This window comes from Dipodomys spectabilis, unplaced genomic scaffold (genome assembly GCF_019054845.1).
Source record: "Dipodomys spectabilis isolate Male_0828 unplaced genomic scaffold, ASM1905484v1 ptg000480l, whole genome shotgun sequence".
Classification (NCBI taxonomy): domain Eukaryota; kingdom Metazoa; phylum Chordata; class Mammalia; order Rodentia; family Heteromyidae; genus Dipodomys; species Dipodomys spectabilis.
The window spans coordinates 145,016-169,871 of record NW_024871157.1 but is presented as its reverse complement, the minus strand read 5'-3'; the positions used below and the strand labels follow the sequence as shown (position 1 = coordinate 169,871).

General features: G+C 63.9%; 1 protein-coding gene across 1 annotated transcript; it reads left to right on the top strand.

Moving 5' to 3' along the window:
- Window positions 1–239: 239 nt before the first annotated feature.
- On the top strand, window positions 240–23,520 carry Aacs (acetoacetyl-CoA synthetase). The gene is made up of 18 exons (XM_042668957.1): window positions 240–405; window positions 4,292–4,395; window positions 4,598–4,718; window positions 8,093–8,206; window positions 9,050–9,147; window positions 10,357–10,471; window positions 11,394–11,475; window positions 14,124–14,271; window positions 17,321–17,401; window positions 17,482–17,606; window positions 17,801–17,865; window positions 17,950–18,072; window positions 19,114–19,227; window positions 19,469–19,594; window positions 19,976–20,045; window positions 20,312–20,370; window positions 20,913–21,115; window positions 23,166–23,520. Exons 1-18 carry the CDS (start codon window positions 273–275, stop codon window positions 23,301–23,303), a joined length of 2,019 nt encoding a protein of 672 aa, XP_042524891.1. The 5' UTR covers window positions 240–272; the 3' UTR covers window positions 23,304–23,520.
- Window positions 23,521–24,856: the final 1,336 nt, after the last annotated feature.

The window sequence follows — 24,856 nt, the reverse complement described above, 5'->3', positions numbered from 1 at the left end:
GGCGAGCACTCCTTCTGCCCGCGGCGAGCACTCCTTTTACACGCGGCTCCGCGGAAGGTTACACCGAGGGGGCGGAGCCGCGAGAGGGTGTGGCCACGAGGGGGCGGGGCCAGGCCGGGTGTCCCGCGAGCCGCGGCGGCGGCGCCGGCTCAGTGTCGCGCTGCTCCTGGTGGTCCCCGTCGCCGCTCGGCCCCGCCGCCGCCGCCGCCCCCGCCAGCCGCCGCCTCCGCCAGCCGCCGCCAGCCGCCGCCCCCGCCGCCCCCGACGCAGCCATGTCCAAGCAGGCGCGGGCCGGGCGCGAGGAGATCATGGAGTGCCAGGTGATGTGGGAGCCGGACAGCAAGAAGAACACGCAGATGGACCGCTTCCGGGCGGCCGCCGCCGCCGCCTGTGGCCTGGCGCTGGGTGAGTGTGGGGTCCCCCGGGGTGCTGCCCCGCGGCGCCGCCGCCCGCGCTCCCGCGGCTGCCTGGAGCCTGGACCCTGCCTGGCGCCGAGGCGCTGCCGCCCCCCGGGCGCGTCGCCCGCCCCGCCGGCCCGCGCAGCCCGGGCCGGGCCGGACCGCCCGCGGACCCGCCTCCCTGCGCCGTCACCCCGGCGACCCAGGCCGGCCAGGCCTCCTGCCCAGCCGCGGGGCTTCCTCCCGGAGCGGGGCTCTGGCCGTCCCACTGGCGGGGTTCGCGTTCCGCCCCGCGCGCGGAGCGGTCGGGCGTGGCCCGCTGCGGGCCGGGAGCGCCCTCCCTCCCGCCCGGCCGCTCGCTCCGCGCGCGGGCCCCGGCGCCCTCCCCCGCCCTCTGCCGCAGGGCGCCCTGGCTTCGGTGGGTGTCGTCCCGGGGCTGCCGGCATCGCCCCGCCGCCGCCCCGCCCCGGGCGGCTGCTCCCCGCGCTCCCCGGCTGGCGCCCAGGATGGTCCGAAGCGCCGGTCTCACATGGGCTCCGCGTGGCTCCCCGCGCCCAGCGCGTCCCTGTTGACCAAGGCGTTGGCAGCTGCCACCTGGCTGCCCCCCCCCGCCCCCCCTCCTCCCTCCCCGGACAGGTGTGGGCCTGGCCGCACCGGCCTCCCACCGCCGTCAGCCGAGGGGTGTGGACTAGGGAAGCGGGCAGGGCCCGGCCAGCCCCGCCTTGTGCCAGCTGCGAGATGCTGCCGAGCCCTCTGCTGCAATAACAGCGACGGGAACCGGAGACCCGGGCTGGGCACTTGTTCCACCTCGGTTCACAGCAGGGCGGAACTTCCTCTCTCCACAGGAAGTGGTGCAAAGGAGGGAGCCTGTGTCTGTGCCCACCAGGGTGGTGCACAGGCTGCCCCTCTTCCCAGTCATCAGGTCGTCCCAGCCTCGGTCCCCTCCTGTGCCTCTGGGCGGAGGGAGGGCCGCGTGAGGCGGTCACAGGTCAGACCACAGCATCGCCCCTGGCTGCTGGGCAGCTCCTCTGTTTCCAGCCCGGAATTGTCCCGTGAACCCCAGAGCCTGTCATGCTGGGCCCGCAATCCCAGGAAGCCACGGGGCCGCTGAGAGGTGCCCCTACCTTTGGTGCCAGTTAGCACTTCCTGTTGCTGCTTCCTCTTCTTACCAGCTGCGTACCTGCCTGCCCTCCACGCTTTGGGCTTTGCTTTTAAAAGTGATTTTTGGCCAGGCGCCTGTGGCTCACGTCTGTAATCCTAGATACTCAGGAGGCTGAGGTCTGAGGATCCCAGTTCAAAGTCAACCCTGGTATAAAAATCCCCAATTAACCCCTTAAAGACCAGAAGTGACACTGTAGCTCTAAGTGGTAGAGCATTGACCTTGAGCAAAAGAGTTTGGGGAGTGAGCCCAGGCCCTGAGTTCAAGCCCCCTGACCAAAAAGAAGAAAAAAGTCTCTTGTTTATGCTTTTTGTTCTGCCAGTGGTAGGGCTTGAACTCAGGCCTAGGTGCTCTCCCTTAGCTTTCTTTTGCTCAAGGCTGGTACTCTACCACTTGAGCCACAGCTCCAAGTCTGGCTTTTCAGTTAATTGGAGATAAGCTCTCTAGCTCGGGTGCTGTTGTTCCTTTGTTCTCCTCTCCCCCCAGGGTGTGTGATGGGGCTTATGCCCCAGGTCACGAGTGTGGGTGGGCACCTGTCTGCTTTAGGAGGGGCGAGGCCCTCCTGCAGGTGCAGAGTCCTTTCCCATAGCCAGAGCATAGTTATAGTTCTGTCTGTGCTTGAGCTGACCCCCGCAGGCCCCCCGCATGTCCACACAGGAGCCTATGTGCACATGCTCTCAGGCACAGCCTTCAGTGCCAGCCCCGCCCGCCGTGCCCAGCCCTGCAGCCCATGTGCTGCCAGCCTCTTGCAACCTCATGGCCCTTTAATTACAGAGGGCAGCACTGCCCTGGCTTCAAAGGAATGCTCTTTTGGAGAAAGCTGCTAGCCCTCTCTCTCGGCAGCTGGCCGGAGTTTGCCTACAAGTAGAAGGCTTGGTTCCTGTTGTCAGGTGGCCTTAGCACTGGGTCACCCCAGCGCTGGTCTGTTTAGGGCCCAAGGCTCTGCATCTGACATTTGCAGGTGCGGCTGGTTGACATGTCCCCCAGAACACCCGGAAGCCTGCAGGGAGCAGGCAGGGAGAGCCCGTGGGTCCCCCCCCCCCCCCGCCCCCCTCCGGGCTGCAGGCCTGGAATCAAATCCCAAGTGGCCGAGTTACCTTGAGAGGACTTTCTGGGCCCACTGTGCTTCCCCACTCAGGTCCTGTGGGCATTAAGTTGCTGCCATGGTGACCGCCTGTTTCCCGTGGGGGGGGGCAGGGGCGGGGCGTCCTCTCAGCAAGCTGCTGGAGGGCGGGTCTAGGGCAGGTCGAGGGCGGGGCATCCTCCTTCCTCAGGATGCTGTTGGAGGGCGGGTCAGGGGCGGGGCATCCTCCTTCCTCAGGATGCTGTTGGAGGGTGAGTCTAGGGCGGGTCGAGGGCGGGGCATCCTTCCTCAGGATGCTGTTGGAGGGCGGGTGGGGCGGGCTTCCTTTCTGTGGTGCTGTTGGAGGGAGAGTGTCAGGCAGGTGGAGGTCGGGGGCGGGGCGTCCTGCTTCCTCAGGATGCTGTTGGAGGGCGGGTCGGGGGCGGGGCGTCCTTTCTCGCTATGCTGTTGGAGGGCGGGTCGGGGGCGGGGCGTCCTTTCTCGCTATGCTGTTGGAGGGAGTGTCGGGCAGGTGGAGGTCGGGGGCGGGGCATCCTGCTTCCTCAGGATGCTGTTGGAGGGCGGGGCGGGGCGGGGGCGGGGCGGGGGCGGGGCGTCCTGCTTCCTCAGGATGCTGTTGGAGGGCGGGGCGGGGCGGGGGCGGGGCGTCCTGCTTCCTCAGGATGCTATTGGAGGGCGGGGCGGGGGCGGGGTGGGGGCAGGGTGTCCTGCTTCCTCAGGATGCTATTGGAGGGCGGGGCGGGGGCGGGGTGGGGGCAGGGCGTCCTGCTTCCTCAGGATGCTGTTGGAGGGCGGGTCGGGGGCGGGGCGTCCTGCTTCTTCAGGATGCTATTGGAGGGCGGGGCGGGGGCGGGGCGTCCTCTCCGCCCTGCCTCAGTCTCCTTCAGACTCAGGCATCTGGGACGCTGTCACCAGGGTGATGGGGAGACAAGGTCGAAGAGGCCCGGGTGTGGAGGCTGGAGGCGGGAGCCCAGGGCGGCGGCGCCCTCCTGCTGGGCAGCTGGCATCTTTGGCCGGTGCAGGCCGCCTCGGCACCGGTGCCCCTGCGGGGGCCTCTTCTCAGGCGGTGAGGACAGCTGCGTGCCTCCTTGCCCCCACACGTGTCCTCTGACCCCTGGAGGTCGTGTTGCCTGTGGTGCCCGGAGCTCAGAGGCCCAGCGGGGTCCGTAGGGGGCGCTTTTGCGGGAGCACGTGCGGGGTCAGTGGGCCCCGGGGCGCGTGGTGCCGCCCCCGGCCCTCCGCCGGTCCCCAGCCCCTCCTGGCCTCCCGAGCGCTCGCCTAAGGAGTCGTGACCCGGCGTCCCCAATCGAGTTTACCCAGTGGCTTTGGGCTCCTGACATTGCTCCGATCGTGTCCAAGGCCCGGGGAGTCACGCTCTGTATCCTCCCCATTCTACAGCTGGGTAAACCGAGGCAGAGTAAGGAACTTGACTGAGGGCACATAGCCAGGGTTCTAGGTCTGACTCCTGCTACATGGGTCAGATGTTCAGTTCCCGGCCTCATTCCTTCTGAGGGCCATCTTCACTCAGGGCCTTTGAATGGCTCAGACACACCTGCCCAGGTCGGGGCTGAGGTGCTCTGCCTCCATGCTGCCCTGCCAGCATCCCCCCTCCGAGGGGCATCTGAGCCTGTGCATTGCCTTTGCTTTCAGAGAATTATGACGACCTGTACCATTGGTCAGTGGAATCCTATTCAGACTTCTGGGCAGAATTCTGGAAATTCAGTGGAATCGTCTACTCACGCATGTATGATGAGGTAGGGAGACATTCTGCTTCTCTACCATTGTCATCACTTTGGGTGTGTGTTCGTGCACACCTGTGTGGGTACAGGGAGGTGCTGTGTGTGCACACATGTACAAAGCAGACATACTACGAGTGTGCACACACATGTGTATGAGTACAGGGACGTGCTCTGTATGTGTGTGTGTGAGTTCCAGGACATGCTCTTATCTCTGCAGGTTGTGGACACATCGAAAGGGATTGCAGACGTCCCTGAGTGGTTCAAGGGCAGCCGCCTGAACTACGCTGAGAACATCCTTCGGCACAAGGAGAATGACAGGGTCGCCCTCTATGTGGCACGTGAGTCTGTGGCCCCAGGGCTCTTCCTGAGTGGGGAAGGCGGGCACCGCCAGTGTGAGGAGGGGCTTTGAAGCATCCAGACTACAGGATGGCTGGCGGCCAGTCCTGCTGTGAGGTGTCTGTGGGAGAAGTGGAGACACGCCTTGTTTTTCTTGAGTTTGTCTTTGTTCTGGAGATGGGCTCATTCCGTGTCCCAGGCTGGCATCTGATGCGTGATCCTCTAGCCTCAGCCCCTGAGCATGGCCACCATGCTCAGTATGGAGACATGTGTTGAGTGCTTTCATGTCTTGGAAAGGATAGAGATTAAGGATAGATACTTTCCCACTGTCTTCTCCTTGTAGAATAAAGTTTGAAAAATATTCCTGGCCAGGCACTGGTGACTCAAGTCTGTAATCCTAGCTGCTCAGGAAGCTGAAATCGTGAGGATCACGGTTCAAAGCCAGCCCAGGCAGGAAAGTCCATGAAACTCTTATCTCCAATTAACAAGCAAAAAGCCAAAAGTGGAGCTGTGGCTTAAGTGGTAGAGGGCTAGCCTTGAGCAGAAAAGCTCAGAGATAGTGCCCAAACCCAGAGCTCAAGTCCCAGGACTGGCACATATACACAAAAAAGAATACTTCAATCTATGTGTTATGCAGTCTCTGGAAGAAGTGGTATAAAGGACATGCTTTAACCTTAGTGATGAGTTTTATTGGCAGAGGCTTCCTGTGGGCTGGGCGTGGTGGCTGGTGTCTGTGTTCCCGCACTGGCGAGATTGAGGCCCAGCCTGGACCACACAGTGAGAGATTGTCTCAACGCCAAAAATGAAAATAGAGCTGGGTGCTGGTGGCTCAGGCCTGTAATCCTAGTTACTCAGAAGTCTGAGCCTGGGCAGGAAAGTCTGTGATGCTCTTATCTCCAATGAGCCACCAAAAAACTGGAAGTGGCGCCATGGCTCAAAGTGGTAGAGTGCTAGTTTACAGCAAAAATAGCTCAGGGACAGCACCTAGGTCCTGAGTTCAAGCCCTGACTAACAAAAAAAAAGAAAGAAAAACTGAGTAACTCTCTGATTAAATCAGGGTTTTGGATCTGGCTGAGCAGCCTAGCAGGTTTGGGGAGCTCTGGGCCACACTTGGGAAAGCTCCGGCCCCAGGGCTTCTGAAGGACTGTGCTGAGGGGTGCAGGGGCCGTGAGGGGTACGGGGGCCATGGAGGTGCGGGGGCCGTGGGGGTGTGGGGGCCGTGGGGGTGTGGGGGCCGTGGAGGTGCGGGGGCCGTGGAGGGGTGCGGGGGCCGTGGAGGGGTGCGGGGGCCGTGGAGGGGTGCGGGGGCCGTGGAGGTGCGGGGGCCGTGGAGGGGTGCGGGGGCCGTGGAGGGTGCGGGGGCCGTGGAGGGGTGCGGGGGCCGTGGAGGTGCGGGGGCCGTGGAGGGGTGCGGGGGCCGTGGAGGGGTGCGGGGGCCGTGGAGGGGTGCGGGGGCCGTGGAGGTGCGGGGGCCGTGGAGGGGTGCGGGGGCCGTGGAGGGTGCGGGGGCCGTGGAGGGGTGCGGGGGCCGTGGAGGGGTGCGGGGGCCGTGGGGGTGCGGGGGCCGTGGAGGTGCGGGGGCCGTGGAGGGGTGCGGGGGCCGTGGAGGGGTGCGGGGGCCGTGGAGGTGCGGGGGCCGTGGAGGTGCGGGGGCCGTGGAGGGGTGCGGGGGCCGTGGAGGGGTGCGGGGGCCGTGGAGGGGTGCGGGGGCTGTGGAGGGTGCGGGCTGGGTCCCCGCCATCGCTGCTTGTGCTTGCACACGGTGGCTGGGAGCAGGAGCCTGTGGACTAGGGATCTCGCCCAGATGTTTCTCTCTCTCCTGATGCTGACACACACTGAGCCCTCAGTCGGGTTTCTTCCAAGGCGCTGCTGAGCTGGCCGGCGCTCTGGCTGCGGGCCGTCTGGCCCGTGCCCCTCAGGAATTCCCTGCGTAGCCCAGCCCTGTCCACGGCCCGCACGGGTTCCGAGCTCCCGGGAGCAGCATGCAGTGGCCACAGTGCCTGCCTGATGGGCAGCTGTCCCACGGTAGAGCTCAGGTGACTGGAATGTTCTTAGAAGAGACCTTGCCCTGCTGAGGGAGGGAGGTCAGGAGAGGGTGAACAAAGGCTCCCGGGGTGGGCACAGGGCCGGTGTCCACGGGGCGGGCGGGTGTTCACACCCTTGACGATTAGGAATGAAGCCGTGTGGGAAGGTGGGGGGGGGGCATCTTCCCCAGGCAACAGTGCGGTGCTCAGGTCCCATCTGTGCCTTCGGAGGTAGCAAGTGACCCGACAGCCCTAGTGTCGGTGCCTTAAACACCCTGCAGCAGGGTCTCCGGCGTCTCCGGGGCCTGCCCCCACCCCCCACCCCCGTGAGCCAGTGCATTGAGGCCACAGTCCATCCAGAAATAACCGGCCGGCCGCGGGGCCGCCTGTCACGGGTAGGCTGAGCACTGAATTTTCTTACTTATATTTTTCTCTTTTTTTGCAATGTTTGATATTTACAGAATGTCTGCATTTTCTGGGGCTTGAACTCAGGACTTGGGCTGAGCTGCTTTTGCTCAAGGGGATAGCACTCTTATCACTGGAGCCACAGCATCACTTCCAGCTTTTTCTGAATAGTTTATTGAATCAGAGTCTCACAGACTTTCCTGCCCGGGCTGGCTTTGAACCTTGATCCTCAGATCTCAGCCCCTTGAGTAGCTAGGATTACAGGTGTGAGCCGCTGGTGCTCAGCTTTGCATTATCTTTAGCTCTCTCTCTCTACGTCTCTATGTCTCTCTCTCTGTTTCTCTGTCTCTTTTTGTGTTTCTGTCTCTCTGTCTCTCTCTCTCGCTCTCTCTCTCTGAAACAGGATCTTGCTGTGTAGCCAAGACTGGTCTAGAACTTGAGATTGTCCTGCCCCTACCTCCTGAGTGCTGGGATGGCTGGTGTGAGAGACCACGCCTGGCTGTGTTCTCTTTGTGATCAGTAAATGAGGCACCATCAAAACCACAGGTGGAAGGAGAGGAACGAGCTATTGATCCTTAAGCACTATACTGATTGGAAAAGTCTCAGAAGGCCAGTTTCTGTGTGATTCTGTTTCTAGAACCTTCTTTCAGTGCAAAACTTGTAGGGATGGGCAGCAGATTAATGGCAGCTGAGGGGCAGGGCGGCCCTGTGGAATGCGACTGTGAAATAGGGCGAGGAGGATCTGTGTGGTGCCGACACCTCCCCTGGCTCACAGGGTCACACTCACACGGTGCCCCGGCACACAGGGTCACACTCGCGCGGTGCCCCGGCTCAGATGCATACTCATGCTGTGTCCCTGTCGGCCACCTGGGTCCCTGGGAATGCGTGGGCCTCTCTGCCCCCTCTCCTTGCCCGGTCTGTGTGCAACCTGCCCTTGTGACTTCCAGGCGAGGGCCGAGAGGAGATCGTGAAGGTGACCTTCCAGGAGCTGCGGCAGCAGGTGGCTCTGTTTGCAGCGGCTATGCGCAAGATGGGAGTGAGGAAAGGCGACCGGGTGGTTGGTGAGTGTCCTGGAGGCCAAGGGGGTGCTGGCTGTGGGAATGAAGATGTGTTTAGGACTTGGCCCTAAGCTGCAGGCAGCAGACACAGCTTGGGCAAAGGCCCGTTGGCCCTTTGGGACGCAGCATCTGCAGAGGTGTGCATGCTGGGCCCCCGTTTCAGATGAGAAGCCCAGCTGAGGCCTGGGCTGCCTCCCTCCCCTGTCTCCCTGGAGGAGAGTCCCCGTCCCCACTAAGAGCCCCACGCGCTTTTCCCGTCACTTTAACTTCCAGGAAAATGCCGATGCTGGCAGGTGGGGCTGCGGGGTGGGCAGGTGTGTGTGGGCAGCATCTGTGGCAGCGTTGGCTGAGGTGTGCCTCCCCCCAGGGGATGCACTGGCCTCGGGCAGCAGCTGTGCCTGCCAGGAGGGCGAGGCCAGGGGGCCTCATGGGGCGCAGCAGGGCAGGGCACAGCCAGCTGGTCCCGGGGTGTGCGGGCTGCTTCTGCAGCCTGGGCAGCGAGCGGCGTGGGAGCGGCGCCCTGGCTCTCGTGGGTGGCTGGTGGAGATAGCTCATGGGCGTTTCGTGGAGGGAAGAGTGGGGAGCGTGTGCTCTGGTGTGGATGGACATGTGCTGGCTGAGTGGAAGCCTCCAGGGCCTGAAAGGTGGCTGCTGCGTGGGAGCAGAGTGGGGGCTGTGGACGAGAGGCCCGAGGCCCGGACCCACAGGGGCGGCTTAGGGGAGTGTGGAGAATGGGGGGAGAGGCCAGCAGGTCCCGCTGCTGGTCCCCCCCCCCAGTCTGGCCGCTGGGCGAACTTTGGGGAATCTGCCTTAAACACCCACGGGGGACTTTCCCTGGCCCTGCAGGCTACTTACCGAATGGTGAACATGCCGTGAAGGCCATGCTGGCTGCCGCAAGCATCGGTGCTATCTGGAGCTCCACGTCCCCAGACTTCGGTGTGAACGTGAGTCGGGCCATGTGAGGGTCCTGGGGGACACGGCTGTAGGTTGTGGATGGGGTCTCCAGTGGGGCCGTGTCACAGGAGAAAGAGCCGGTGCTGGGCGTTGAGCCTGGGGCCTCGTGTACGGTCCCTGGTGGGACCTGCTGTCGCTTGCCTCAGTTTCTCTGCCTGTGGCAGGGGGAGTGGGGCCTCTGTGAGTGGTGGGGGAGGTGCTGGCCTGGGAGCCGTCCATCACACCCGTCAGGCTGTGTATTTTATTGATCTGTTTGGTTCTTGTTTTTGGCTGTGCTAGGATTTGAACTTGTGGGCTTGTGCTTGGTAGGGCAGGTGCTCTCAGGATGAGTCACAAGCCTTTTTTATTTTTTTGTCAGTTCTGGGGCTTGAATTCTGGGTCTGGGCCTGAACTCTGGGTCCCTCAGCTCTTCAGCTCAAGGTGAGCGCTCTACCACTTGAGCCACAGCTCCACTTCCAGTTTTCCGGTGGCTCATTGGAGATAAGAGTCTCATGGACTTTCCTGCCCGGACTGGCTTTGAACCTCAATCCTCAGATCTCAGCCTCCTGAGTAGCTAGGATGACAGCAGTGTGAGTTTTTTTTTAAACATTGTTTTCTCTGCTGCTGTTTACCAGTAATTTTTCCCTACAGGGTTAATTCCTCCTTTGTCTTTCTCTTTTTATTTTTTTGAGATGCATCTCATATCAAAATAGCGTTTTTGCTTTGTGCTTGCGATTCTCCTGTCTCAGCCTCCCGTGCTGGGTTTACAGGGGTGATGGCCGCCAGGCAGAGGCTGCCTGCACTGCGCATTGCCTGTAGCATGCGTGGCTGTGGCCACAGCAGAATCTGTGTGGGACCCCGGCCGGTGCCCAGCGCGCAGTGAGAGCAAAGGCCGCGCATCGTTAGTCCCTCTTCCCAGCTCCATTAGCTTCTGGTCCCTCTGCGCTGGCCTTGGCCTGCAGCCAGGAGCAGACCCTGCCTGTCGCGGTGTGGGGTGCAGGGTGCGTGTGCTCTGTAGGCTCCCAGGGGCACCGGGGCGCGCCACAGGACCGGGCACATCGCCACATCCTTCAGTGCTTCCTGCTGCCACGGCCTGCCTTGGTGCGGCGATGGCTTCTCCGCCGCGGCTGCCGTGGCCGTGTTGCCCAGCGCTCCCGTCGGCAGCTGCGGGTCTTTGCTCTTTGCAGGACGACCTGTGGTGACGTCTCCCCCATTTTCAGGGTGTGCTGGACCGGTTTTCTCAGATTCAGCCGAAGCTCATCTTCTCGGTGGAGGCCGTGCTCTACAACGGCAAGGAGCACAGCCACCTGGGCAAGCTGCAGCAGGTGGTGAAAGGTGCGGGGAGGGGTGCGGTGCGAGTGCGCGCGTGCGCGGGGTCACCCCGGAGCACGCGTGAGGGGGAGGGGTGCGGTGCGGGTGCGCGCGTGCGCGGGGTCACCCCGGAGCACGCGTGAGGGAAGGGGTGCGGTGCGGGTGCGCGCGTGCGCGGAGTCACCCCGGAGCGCGCGTGCGCGGAGTCACCCCGGAGCACGCGTGAGGGAAGGGGTGCGGTGCGGGTGCGCGCGTGCGCGGACTCACCCCGGAGCACGCGTGCGCGGAGTCACCCCGGAGCACGCATGAGGGGAGGGGTGCGGTGCGGGTGCGCGCGTGCGCGGGGTCACCCCGGAGCACGCGTGAGGGAAGGGGTGCGGTGGGGGTGTGCGCGTGCGCGGAGTCACCCCGGAGCACGCGTGAGGGGGAGAGGTGCGGTGCGGGTGTGCGCGTGCGCGGAGTCACCCCGGAGCACGCGTGAGGGGAGGGGTGCGGTGCTGGTGCGCGCGTGCGCGGAGTCACCCCGGAGCATGCATGCGCAGAGTCACCCTGGAGCGCGCGTGAGGGGAGGGGTGCGGTGCGGGTGCGCGCGTGCGCGGAGTCACCCCGGAGCACGCGTGAGGGGGAGGGGTGCGGTGCGGGTGCGCGCGTGCGCGGAGTCACCCTGGAGCGCGCGTGAGGGGAGGGGTGCGGTGCGGGTGCGCGCGTGCGCGGAGTCACCCTGGAGCGCGCGTGAGGGGAGGGGTGCGGTGCGGGTGCGCGCGTGCGCGGAGTCACCCCGGAGCCCCGTGTGGGCCCAGAGGTTCCCAGAGACTTCTGCACGTGCGTGTGAATGTGCACGTGTGTGCGTGGCGTCTCCCTGGAGTCCTGTGTGCACCTGTGCACACACACAGCATCAGGCCCAGCGCATACGTCCATTGGGTAATTGGCCTTTCCCTTCCCCTAGGCCTGCCTGACCTGAAGAGGGTGGTGGTGATTCCTTACGTCACCACTAGAGACAAGATAGACATTTCCAAGATCCCCAACAGGTAACAGCCAGGCCTTTGTCTCTCTTGCTTTCGTGGTCCTGGGATAGAGCCCAGACCTGGTTGTGTAAACAGTGGCACGTGGGAACTTAGGGGAGAAAACTGTTTCTTGTGCTGTGACAACTGTCTCTCAGCGTTCAGGGGTGGTGGTAGTCACCTAGACAGAGGTAAATATACAGAAGACCTGCCAGGTCCTGTGCAGGCTTGCTCAGTTTACTCACGGATGCTCTACCCCGTGAGCCATGCTTCCAGCTCACCTTTTTGCTGGTTATTTTGGAGATGGAGTTTAGTGGACGTTCCTGTTGGGACTGGCTTCAAACTGCAATCCTCAGACCGCAGCCTCCTGAGTAGCTGGGATTACAGGTGGTGGGCACGGATGCCCCACTGCTTCCTGACATTTTGTGTCTTGGGTTACTGGTGGTTTAGTTCAAGCTGAGTTTGTCTTGTTCTTAGAGTCTCAGTTTGGCAGGAGGTGCCCAGAGCGAGCCCTGGAGGCTGTGTGGTCGCACCAGGGGTCCTGGGCCCTCCAGGGGAGGGGACAGAAGCCTTGATGTGGGGAGACAGCAGGTGCCATGTTTTGTGCAGCGTACCTCCTAGGGTGCGATGTCCTCTTGGGGTGCGGCACGCTCTATGTGGTGTCACTGCTGCAGCGGGAGTGAGCTGCTGGCCCACAGTGCCCACGAGTAGGCGGAGCTTCAGTGTCCAGGAGTCCGGTGTGGGGCAGGGGGAGGGGGCGCCTGCCTGCCTGGGCCTCCCGGGGGTGCCAGCATTCTGGAAGCAACCTGGCGGCAGCTGCAGGTGCTGGTGGCAGGCACAGTCTGTAGGTCAAGTCCGGGTGACCCCGAGGGGCCTCTCCACCACGCGGTGGCAGCGCAGTGACAGCTGTGGGTCACGTTGTCGTCACCGGGATCTGTATAGTGTCCCAAGGAACACCTGCAGCCTCTGTCCATTAGAGTCAGGAGCTCTGGGCTTGCTGCAAGCCACCCTCGATTCTGTCTCCCGAGTCTTTCTGCGGGAGCCACAGAGCTGCGGGGAGGAAGGCCTGCCGGCTCAGGCCCACGTGGCCCCGCCCCCATGTCCCAGTGACTGGTGGGAAGTGTGTCCACAGTCTCGCTTGCTGTGTGCACAGCTGTCCCCTCATTCCGCCCAGGCCCTAGGCCCTGTCCTGCTTCGGTGGCTGGTGGCTGAGCTACAGCAGAACCCTGCACAGCCCATCCATAGAGGTGAGGTCGAGCCACCCTCGGGCTCTTCATTTCTGGAAGATAAACCAAAGCAGTGGTGTTTGCTGTGATCTGTGGACGGTTTGAAAGCTAGTCTTTCTCTGTGTGGAGCATCTGTCTGATTGGCATTTATATAAATGGCTGTGTGGGGTTGGGGGGTGGGGAGCAAGGCTTTTGTGGCCTGAGTTCCGGGTGTTTCATTTCCTGACCCTCTAGAGCGGGTGGCCTTGCTGGTTTGTCTCTCAGTGCTGAATTATTCTGTTTGTCTGTTACAAACCATTGCGTGGTCAGGACAAGCCTTGGCACTGAGGGCCCTGCCCGGGCCTGAGGCCTCTCCTGCCTTGCACGTGCTGTGTTTCATTCTCCTTGGCCAGTGGTGGACCCCAGTCCATCCCTGGAAGAGAGAAAGTGCGCTGGCCACTGCACAGTGGACAGCCGGTGCTGGGCAGGGGGCAGCTGGGCACACGAAGGGCTGTGTTGCCCTGGTGGCTTGTGGCCACCCTGCTGTTGCTCTCTGTCGGTTTAGGGTAAGGCTGGGCACACGTCAGTCAGTAGCTTGGATTAGTTTTTCTTTTTGCCGGCCCTGGGTCTTGAACTCAGGGCCTGGACGCTGTCCCAGAGCCTCTTTGTACTCAAAGGTAGCGCTCTACCACTTGAGCCACAGCACCATTTCTGGGCTGTGAGTGAACAGTTCATTGGAGATAAGAGTCTCACAGGGGCTTTTCTGCTTGGGCTGGCTTGGAACCTCCATCCTCAGATCTCAGCCTCCTGAGTAGCTGGGATGACAGGCGTGAGCCAGCGGTGCCCAGCAGTAGCTTGGATTTTTAACATTTCTTCTTGGTCAGATGTTTAGTCTTGCTGCGTGAGTGCGCGAGCAGTGCTGTCCCCTCTGTCTGCAGAGTGTGATCCTAGGCTGGCGGCCTCCCTGCGCCGCACAGGGGGCCCTGGGGTCCAGTGCCCAGCAGGTAATCCCAGGAAACAAAGGAGCTGGGCTGGAAGTCCTGATGGCAGTGTGTGCGTGTGCTGGTGGCTGTGGCTCCCAGGGTGACTGCAGAGCTCAGTCCTGTGCTGGGCTAAGGAGCCTTTTCCTCGTGCCAGTCCTGGGGCTTGAACTCCAGGCCTGGATGTTGTCCCTGAGTATTTTTGCTGAAGGCTAGCTCTGTCCCACTTGAGCCACAGCTCCATTTCTGGTCTCCCCCCACTGGTTAATCGGAGACTAGTGTCTCTTAACTTTTCTGCCCCCCTCCGCCCCCCCACTCCGCTCTGTGCCGTGGCTCTCACACCTCTGGCCCCCGAGTAGCACATGCTGGGAGCCAGCTGGAAATCCTCAGCTTGCCTTCAGCCGGACCTTGGTGGCGTGTCTCCCTCTCTGCTCTCCCTGCGGCTCCCGAGCAGCCGCCGCTCACCTTGTCTCCATGTTTCTGTCCACAGCGTGTTTCTGGATGACTTCCTCGCCCTGGGCCTGGGCGAGCCGGCCCCCCAGCTGGAGTTCGAGCAGCTGCCGTTCAGCCACCCGCTCTTCATCATGTTCTCCTCGGGCACCACCGGCGCGCCCAAGTGCATGGTGCACTCCGCCGGGGTATGCCTGCTGCCAGGGCTCCCCCCCACCCCCCGCCGGGGCCCGCTCCCTGCCAGGCCCCCCCCCCCCCCCAGGCCTGCCTGTCCTCCCTACAGACCCCCGGCACACCCACCGCCCAGCCACGGCAGCAGCCGCCACAGGGAGCTGACGCCCCAGGGCTTGCTAGCTGATGCCGCTATGGTGACTGGTGCGGAGGTCACCATGGGACAGTGAGCGCCCAGGGTGGGCTCCCACAGGGTGGGCCAGCCTTGCTCACTGTAGGAGAGATGTGGGAGAACGTGAGAGAGTGTGGGAGAGCGTGGGTGGGTGTGGGAGAGCGTGGGTGGCCGTGGGAGAGCGTGGGTGGCCGTGGGAGAGTGTGGGTGGGTGTGGGAGAGCGTGGGTGGCCGTGGGAGAGCGTGGATGGGTATGGGAGAGCGTGGATGGGTGTGGGAGAGCGTGGGTGGGTGTGGGAGAGCGTGGGTGGCCGTGGGAGAGTGTGGGTGGCCGTAGGAGAGCGTGGGTGGCCGTGCGGGCCTGTGGGTATTTAGTGAATGTGAACGGAGGGTAGTGGGGCCTGGCTGCAGGCAGTCCTGTGAGGTGTGGGTGTTTGTAAACGTGTGCACTTGGTGGCACTGTGAAACACAACTCTGCGGGTGGTGGCTAACAGAGCCGCGGGCTTGCGTCTTGTGCACGTCGTCCAGGCCATTGGCTGGGAACACTTATCCGGCTAGGGATCAGTCCGGAAGGGTGCATCTGGGAACTTGTGTCTTGGGTCCTGGAGGCTGGAGGCTGGGGCTGGGCTCTGGGGGCCCGCCTCCCTGCTTGTGCATGGCCACCGCCTCCCGAGGAGGCTCTCCAGTGGGCCCTTTGTTCTACCCATTTCCAGGCTGTGGCTGAATGCTGCAGACTGGGTAGCATGTGGAGAGCAAAGGCTTGCTCAGTCCCGGCTGGGGGCAGGGAGGCTGAGTGTCAGGTTGCAACCGGCTGCATCCAGTGTGGGCTGGGGAGCCAGAGGGAACTCGCCAGCGGGTCTCTCATCAAGCTGGGTGCCACTGCACAGGACTCCTAGAGCCAGAACTTTCTCTTGGAGAGCTGGTGCCACCATCGGCCCTTACGTCAAGGATGGCGCCACGCTACCAGGCTCACAGCCTGGAGATGCTGCTGGCAGGACATCCGTGGACCACCACGGCCTAGTGGCACCCAGAACCTCGTCCCCCTCCCTGGGCTCAGGCTGTGGGGGCGGGAAGGCCCCCGCAAAGTGGTCAGCCTGCCACGTTCGGCTTTTCTCCCCTCTGAGGAGAGACGCACCGAGGGAAAGGACTCCAGTGCTGGCCGCTGCTGGCCGGCGCTCAGCTGGTGTGTGGGGATGGCGTAAATGCCCGTTGTAGCCGCTGGCCTTTCCAGATGCTTCTTTACACCTGCAAAGTGCGAAGAGCTTTCAGGAGGGGCAGCCTCTCCGGTGTGCTCCCCAAGACGGGAGCTTGCGTGGCCTCGGGGCACGGGGCCAGTCCTGGGTGTGAGGTCCTCCCACAAAACACCGCGGGGCACCAGGCGACCCAGAGACTGCAGCGTGGGAGGCTGGGGACCGCGGCCCGGGCCCCTGCCGGCCCAGTGCCACTTTGTGCGGGCAGAAGTGGCCCTGCCACTCAACGGCAGTTAGCCGCTGACTGCCGGGCACTGGGCTCGACCTTCGCGCAGCCGCTGACCGTGGGGCACTGGCCTTGACCTTCCGAGCAGCCACTGACTGCGGGGCGTTGGCCTTGACCTTCCGAGCAGGGCTGCCACGCGTCTGGCCACAGGCCCATCTCCCAGCCACGAGATGGGCGTTTTTAGAACCTTGTAGGCAGGGAGGATGTGTGGGGCTGAGGAAGACACTTCCAGAACAGCCAGAGCGTGTCACCGTGCGGTTATTTTTAGTGTTTCGCATAGTGACTGCCGTTTTTAAAGCAGCAGAACATAAAAATATATTAGCTATAATGGAGTTTGCTCATAAAATGCCCGTGCCTGGTATATTTAGCATGGGGAAAGATCAAGAAAAGATGTATGTGTTCCATTTTCACTGGGCTCTTTGCTCCAGAGAACTGGTATTAAGCCTCTTGCCCAGTGTTGAGAGTTATCGTGTCTTGAGTGTGGCGCAGGCTGCCCTTGGATTTGTGGTCTTCCTGCGTCAGGGCTGGCTTCACGGGTGTGCCCACCTCCTAACTTCTCCCGAGCGTGACAGGTGTGGGAAACGTGGGCCTTCACGCCAGCCAGGAAGCCTGGCCGGGCGGCTGGTGTTCACATGTGCAGTGGCCCCATGCCGGCCTGGGACCAGGGACCTGTTCTGTCCCTGGTGGGACCCGAGGCCCAGTGCGGGTAACAGGAGAGGAGGCATGCGGGGCCTTCGCTGTGCCCTCGGGACACCAGGGTGGGGTGGGCTCTGGGCGGCTGGGGGAAGCCCTGGGGCTCTGCAGGGCAGCTCAGCACGGTGGCGACAGGGCGGCAGGGAGGCATGTCTGCACCCCTGGCATCTGTTGCCCATAAGCATCGAAATAAAAAAGCAGCAGGCAGGCTGGAAGGTGGCTCAGTGGTAGAGTGCTTGCCTTGCATGCATGAGGCCCTGGGTTCGATTCCTCAGTACCACATAAGCAAAATGAAAAGAGCTGGAAGTGGCACTGTGGCTCAAGTGGTAGAGCACTAGCCTTGAGCTGAAGAGCTGAGGGACAGCGCCCAGACCCAGAGTTTAGACCCCACGACCGGACCCAAAAACCAAACAAAAACAGCAGGCGACGGGTGGCCCCTGCTGTCCCTGGCCGATCTGTCCTGGCTCTGAGCCGGGTCAGCGGGTGGGACATCCTCCCTGGGCAAGCTCCTGCCCTCCAGCAGGTGTCCACGGTGCCTCCAGAGCTTGGCACTGGGCGGGCAGAGCTCGGCGGTTTCCCCGTGTGAGTCACAAATGACGGTGTAGCTCGCCAGGCCAGGCGCTGCCACACCCTGGGCCAGTGCGAGGGGCCTGTGCTACCTCGGGCAGCGTGTGTGGTGGGCGCGAGGCCCGGGCCGCTGCTCACCTGTGTGCCCTCGTCCACAGGGCACCCTCATCCAGCACCTAAAGGAGCACATGCTGCACGGGAACACGGCCCGCAGCGACATTCTGCTCTACTACACCACGGTGGGCCCCGGGGCTTGGCTGGAGGGGCGGGTGGGCGCGGCTCCTGGCCGTGGCTGACCCCCACCCCTGGTCTGCCACAGGTGGGCTGGATGATGTGGAACTGGATGGTGTCCGCTCTGGCCACCGGAGCCTCGGTGGTCCTGTATGATGGCTCCCCGCTGGTCCCCACGCCCGCCGTGCTGTGGGACCTGGTGGACAGGATTGGGTAGGTGCCGAGTCCCGCCAGCCGGAGCCAAACTTTCCTGGCCTGGGTGAGGCCGGCTGAGGCCTGACACCGGGCCCACTACTGGTGGGGAAGGTTCTTTCCTAGTGAGAGAGACTGCAGCAAAGGGTTAGCAGTCCCTGGGAACTTAAACGCTTCAAAACCTCTCTCTCAGTCCCTTTAAACGGTCTCCTTAGCATCACCATCCTGGGGACGGGTGCCAAGTGGCTGTCGGTGCTGGAAGAGAAGGACATGAAGCCAGGTGAGCCCTGTCCCCGCTCTGGGGTGTGGTGGGGCCGTGGGGCTGGGGAGGGGCCCAGGGTAAACTCTCATGACTGCTCATCAGCGGAAACCCACAATCTCCACACACTCCACACCATCCTGTCCACCGGCTCCCCGCTGAAGGCCCAGAGCTACGAGTATGTCTACAAGTGCATCAAGAGCAGCGTGCTCCTGGGCTCCATCTCAGGTATGGGGCCAGGGATACGGAGGGGTGGGCCCGGGGGGTGTCCCCTGTGGTGCTGACAGATGAGTGCTTAGTCACCGTGCCAGCTGGCGTTGAGAGCTAGTCCCCCTGAGGGGCACGTGCAGGCCGCAGAGGTGGTTTTGTGATTGCGTGTGTGCATTTATGCTGGTGCATTGTGTATGGGTTCAGTGGCTTCTCTAGCCCGGCTGGCCTCAAACGTGTCATCTCCTGCCTCGGCCTCCTGGTGTGGGGACTGCAGGCCTGTGCCACCGTGTCCAGCACAAGTGGCCTTTTCTCATCACTTCATAAACGCGCACTGTGCCTAGAGAGTAATGGGTGCAGGTGATAGTAAAGCCTGGAACTCCGTGTCTCCCTTCCCTGCAGTGTTTTCCTTCAGGCCTGTGCCCGCACATGCTGTGTGTATGTATGTATATGCGTGCACCCGTGCGTGTGTATGGGAGAGAGGCCTGAGGCTCCCGCCTTCCTCTCTTGATGATATTGATTGACTCCATATTGCAGTCCATAGAAATCCTTGGGCCACTTTAATTTCTTTTTGAGTATTTGCAATTCTGATTCTTCTCGTGCTGTGAGAACTCTTCATAGACCTCTCTATAAGGTGCCATTTTGGAGGCCTGTGCCGCCCTGCCGACTGCCTTCTGCGTTGCTTCTTTGGCCCTGCTGGGGTTCTTGGGCAGGGCCAGGAGTGGGAGGGCGTCAGGGGCCCCAGGGGTTCCCGGGCCTTTCTGGGCCAGAGAGCTTTGGTTCTGCCCCCTGTGGGGGTGGATCCCCCCCCACCCCCCCGCCCGGCTGCACCCTGTGGGGATGGCCTCATCCTTCCTGGGGCTGCCCGTTCCTGTGGCCCTGATCGTCTGCTCTGTGGGGTGGCTCGTCTGCCCTCCTGTGTGTGTGTGTGTGTGTGTGTGTGTGTGTGTGTGTATGTGTGTGTGTGTGTGTGTGTGTGTGTGTCTGGGGGGGGGTGCCCCTGATCTTTGGCATGGCAGCCGCAGCCCCTCCCCTCGGCTGACTCCTCTGCCCTCACTGCAGGAGGCACGGATATCATCTCCTGCTTCATGGGTCAGAATGTGTCGGTCCCCGTGTACAAGGGGGAGATCCAGGCCCGGAACCTGGCCATGGCTGTGGAGGCCTGGGATGAGGAAGGTGATGAGCTGCTGTTGCTGGTGTGGGTGACTTGGAGGCACCGTGGGGTGGGGGTGGGGTGCCCCTATTGGTTTATATGCGGGGCCGTCCCTGTCCCCACCTGGGGAGGCAGGTGCCGAGCTGGGGGGCAGGTGCTGTGCTCAGGAGCCGGGCAGCGGGGTCCCCGAGGAGAGGTGCCAGCGCCTGGGCAGGGCCACCACCTGAGTGTGGCTTGCACACTTACCCTGCCCCCCCCCACCAGGCAGGGCCGTGTGGGGGGAGAGTGGGGAGCTGGTGTGCACGAAGCCCCTCCCCTGCCAGCCCACCCACTTCTGGAATGATGAGAACGGGAGCAAGTACCGGAAGGCGTATTTCTCCAAGTTCCCAGGTGAGTCTGGAGGCGTGGGCGGGCCGCTCCCCACGCGGGCACTGCCCGGCCAGCCCAAGCCGTCTGTGAAACCACACCTCACCGACTCTGCACCAGGGCCTCCTGGGCGGGCTTGCGCTTGGCCCCTTGGTGGCGGGGTGGGCTGCGGGGCTCTGCTGCCCTCATAGCGGGCATCCCCACACAGGGCTCCCCCAGTGGCCACCCCCAGGTGGGGTGGCACAAAGGTCACAAAGGTCACCGCCTCAAGGGCCAGCAATGGTCTGTATTCCTGGCTCAGCAGGTGGCCAGTGCAGAGGGCTTCCCTCTTGCCTGGCACGGAGCAGGGTCCCGGGCAGGGCTGTGACCGCGAGCCGCCTGAGTGCGCTCTGCTCTGTCCTGCAGGCGTGTGGGCGCACGGCGACTACTGCAGGATCAACCCCCGGACGGGGGGCATCGTCATGCTGGGCCGCAGGTGAGGGGTCTACGTGCTGCGTGCCCTGCCCCGCCCTGCGCCCCGGCTGCCCACCAAGGGCTTCCGCACAGGCTGATGTGGGCCCTGCGCCCAGCCTGTGCTGTCCCCGCCCTGCGCCTTCCTGCACGGGGCCGACCGTGTCTCTGAGCGCCACCACCACAGCTGCCACCGGGGAAGGGACAGTGGACGCTCAGAGCCAGGGTTTGAGTTTGGGGGCAGCCAGGGAAGGCGGGGCCTGCTCCCACTCTCCCTGTCTCCCTGACTAGCGACGGCACACTCAACCCCAACGGCGTGCGGTTCGGCAGCTCGGAGATCTACAACATCGGTAGGCACGTGCTCCCCACCGGGCCCCTCACAGCCCCCGGGTCCCTTTCCAGAGTCCCTGCCCCAGAAGTGACTGGCCTACACACTCTCTTCTAGAACACATCCGTCCAAGTGGCTTACCTGGGGGTCAGCTGTGCCCCACTCCTTCATGGGGGCCTCCTGGTGGGCTCGGTTGGGGTGGTGGGTCACCTCTGTTACCGGGAAGGAAACAGGCATAGAGAGGCACAGAAGGTGCTGCAGTGTACGGGATGCCGGGCGGGCCCTGCAGCCCTGTGCTCACGAAGCCCAGTCAAGCTGCCTGGCCGGGGTGCAGGCCCAGCCTGGGCCCCAAGGACCCCCTTCCAGGGAGGCAGCCTTCCTGCCGGGCTAATGTGGGGTCTGATGGGTGGACCCAGCCCTGTGCCCAGCTCTGGACTCCTGGGCTCCTGAAACACACCAGTCCATCCTGGCGTAGCTGAGCTCTGCCCCTGGCCAGTGTCCTGCAGGCGGCAGGGCACTGCTGCTGCTGAGCACTTCCTGTGCGCCTCACCCCTGTCTCCGCAGTGGAGGCCTTCGAGGAGGTGGAGGACAGCCTGTGTGTGCCCCAGTACAACAGGCACGGCGAGGAGAGGGTGATTCTCTTCCTGAAGATGGCCTCTGGCCACGCCTTCGAGCCGGACCTGGTGAAGCGCATCCGAGATGCCATCCGCATCGGCCTGTCCGCGCGCCACGTCCCCAGCCTCATCCTGGAGACCCAGGGCATCCCGGTACGTCCCCACCTGGCAGCCTGGCCTCCCCTGAGCTCTCAGATAGCTGGAGCCATGTTGCCTAGCAACTGCCCTTTTAGAGTTGCATCTCAGAGGTGTGGGATGGCTGGCCACAGCGTCTCCAGGTCATGGGTGAGAAAGTTCGCTTGTCAGGGGCAGCAGGCACTACAGGTCTGCCTTCTGATTGGAAGCTCCTCTCGGGAAGCTGTCAGGGGACAGCTTAAGACATCTGTGCTGCTGGGCGCGGTGGCTCACGCCTGTAAGCTACTCAGGAGGCTGAGATCTGAGAATCGCGGTTCAAAGCCAGCCTGGGCAGGAAAGACTGTGAGACTCCTATCTCTAATAAGCCACTAGAAAACCGGAAGTGGCGCTGTAGCTGAAGTGGTAGAGCGCTCGCCTTGAGCTGAAGAGCTGAGGGACAGCGCCCAGGCCCAGAGTTCAAGCCCCATGACCGACAAAAAAAAAAAAGACGTCTGTGCCGCTGTTTGGCCCTGAGGTCTAGATGAATGGGGAATGGGGCGATCTGGCCTGGGCTCTTTCAGCTTTGCACTAGAGCCCAGGCGCCCGGCCTCGGGTAGAAGTGGCCGGTGGGGAAGCTCGCCACCCCAGTGTGCCCAGGGCCTGGAGGGTGCTCAGAGTTGATCCCCTGTGCCTTCCTGAGTATGGGGCCTGGGCACCCTCGGAGGGAGCCACTAGCCAACAAGGCACAAAGGGCCAAAGTGTCCCCGGGGGATACAGGCCAACCAGTGTGCTTCCTGCCGCAGGCACGGTCAGGTGTGGCACCGGATAGTCTTTACTGGCTGCAGGCCAGCACCACCACTGCCATTGCCTGGCCTGTGGCCTTTCCCAGACGGGCTGCTTGCCCTGCCAGGCGCCCAGTGGCTGCGCTGCTTTCTTGCAGTTTCTAGCACACTGCCTCTGTCCGTCTTAGCAGCTGGGGTACAAGTCACCGCCCAGTGGGCATCAGCAGGAGACGAGTGTCACAGCCAGAGAGCGGCGATGCACGGAAGCGTCTGCCTCCCTGTAAGCCGCACGCGGGGCTTGGCTGGTGCACACGGCCACTGAAATCTTCAAGTGAATGATTTCAGTCGCATTTCAGATTTAACTCCTGGTGCCAGCAGGTTTACTTGGCTCTCAGAAGGAGGCCTTAGAAGCCTGAAGTGCATTAGTGCAACGATGTCCCCATAGCCCATCTTGAGTAAAGAGGAAAGACTCGGTCACACGTTGGACATCTGCACAGCGTGCCACCCACATGGTTTGGGGAGTGGGTTGGATTTCGACCTGATCGAGGACTGGTACACACCACAAAAACCAGGAAGTGTGAATCTGGGCACTTTGGGCTTTGTGGTGACCTGTGTGTGCCCCTCTCCCCCAAGGTGTGCCAGCTGGGGCACCACGCCCCGGAAGTCTCCATTGCTGGCTTCCTGGGGTGGCCGCTGGTGTGGGGATGGCCGGGGGCCTCTGCCAGGACTAGTGGTGGCGGGCGAGCCGCCTCCAGCCTGATGGCCGGTGCCGGGAGCATTCATGTGCTCACGTGGGGGGCTGCCCGGAGCTCAGCCTCGCTCTGGTGCTGCCTTCTGGGCAGGGAAGTGGGGTGAGGCCTGCGCTGGCCCCCGGGCTGGCGTCAGGCCTCCACGCACCTCACCTGCTGCCCTCTGCGTGGTCAGCACCTTTGGGTCAGCACCCGTGGTGCTGTCCTCGGGGGGCGTGGTCACCAGGATGTGGCCTCGGGGTACCACCCCTGGGGGCGTGCTCATCAGTGTCAGGGTACCGCCCCGGGGGCGTGGCCACAGGATGTGGCCCCGGGGTGCGGCCCTCGGTTTAAGGATGTGGTCTGTTGGGGCGCAGCCCCGGGGTACTGCCCCGGCATGTGGTCATAGGGTGTGGCCTGTGGGGGCGTGGCCTCAGGGCACCGCCCCGGGGGCGTGGTCGCAGGGCGTGGCCCAGGGGCGGCCCTACATTTAAGGATGTGGCCTGTGGGGGCGTGGCCCAGGGTACCGCCCCGGGGGCGTGGCCACAGGGCTTAAGGCCGGCTCTCTCGGCTCCGCAGTACACGCTGAACGGCAAGAAGGTGGAGGTGGCGGTGAAGCAGGTGGTGGCCGGCCGGGCCGTGGAGCACCGCGGCGCCTTCTCTAACCCCGAGACCCTGGATTTGTACCGGGGCATCCCCGAGCTGCAGGACTTCTGAGCGGCGCCGTGCGCCCAACGGTGCGTCTGCGCACGGCACTTCCGGAAACTTCTGGGAAGGAGATGCATGGGCACGTAAGGGAGCGACGTCCGCTCTTCCCGCGCTCGGATGGGCCCGCAGGAGCCGGCCTGGTGAGGGCGCCCGCGCGGCCCGGCTTCCCGCACGCTGTCACCGACGCGGCCCGGCGCCCACCGTCACCCACGCGGCCCGATGCCCGCCGTCACCCACGTGGCCCGACGCCCGCCGTCACCCACGCGGCCCGGCGCCGTCACCCACGCGGCCCGGCGCCGTCACCCACGCGGCCCGGCGCCGTCACCCACGCGGCCCGGCGCCCGCCGTCACCCACGCGGCCCGGCGCCCGCCGTCACCCACGCGGCCCGATGCCCGCCGTCACCCACGCGGCCCGGCGCCGTCACCCACGCGGCCCGATGCCCGCCGTCACCCACGCGGCTCTGTGTCCGTCGTCACCCACGCGGCCCGATGCCCGCCGTCACCCACGCGGCTCTGTGTCCGTCGTCACCCACGCGGCCCGATGCCCGCCGTCACCCACGCGGCCCGATGCCCGCCGTCACCCACGCGGCTCTGTGTCCGTCGTCACCCACGCGGGAAGGCACGCGCGGGATTCTTCTGGATTTTTCTGCGTTCTTCCGGGTTCTGAACTGCAGGGACAGTGCTGTGAAGACTCGCGCGCAAATAAATGTGTACGTGACGGAAGGAAGGAGGGAGGCCGTGTGTTCCCTAGGAGCGGGCTGCTGGTGCCCGGTGCCAGCCCACGGCTGTGCCCCGGGGTGTGCCCCGGAGTGTGCCGGCCCACGCCTGTGCCCCGGGGTGTGCCAGCCCACGGCTGTGCCCCGGGGTGTGCCCCGGAGTGTGCCGGCCCACGCCTGTGCCCCGGGGTGTGCCAGCCCACGGCTGTGCCCCGGGGTGTGCCAGCCCACGGCTGTGCCCACGGCTGTGCCCCGGGGTGTGCCAGCCCACGGCTGTGCCCCGGGGTGTGCCAGCCCACGGCTGTGCCCACGGCTGTGCCCCGGGGTGTGCCAGCCCACGGCTGTGCCCCGGGGTGTGCCAGCCCACGGCTGTGCCCACGGCTGTGCCCCGGGGTGTGCCAGCCCACGGCTGTGTGCTGGAGTGTGCCCCGGAGTGTGCCTCAGTGTACCCTGGAGTGTGCCTTGGTGTGCCTCAGCGTGCCCTGGAGTGTGCCCCGGAGCGTACCTGGGGTGTGCCGGCCCACGGCTGTGCCCGAGTGTGCCCCAGGGTGTGCCCAGAGCATGCCTGGGGTGTGCCTGGAGCGTGCCTGGGGTGTGCCTGGAGCGTGCCTGGGGTGTGCCGGCCCACGGCTGTGCCCGGAGCGTGCCTGGGGTGTGCCGGCCCACGGCTGTGCCCCAGTGTGCCCTGGAGTGTAGGGATGACCGTGTTCCTCGGCCCCAGCTTTGCGCTCCAAGGTGGGCCGTGGTCTCCTTCCCTTGGGTGGCCGCTGGCACCGGGCTGCCCCCTCCGCCCAAGTGGTGGGGCTTAGTGGTTTCCTGTGACCTTGTACGTGTCGGGATCGGGCC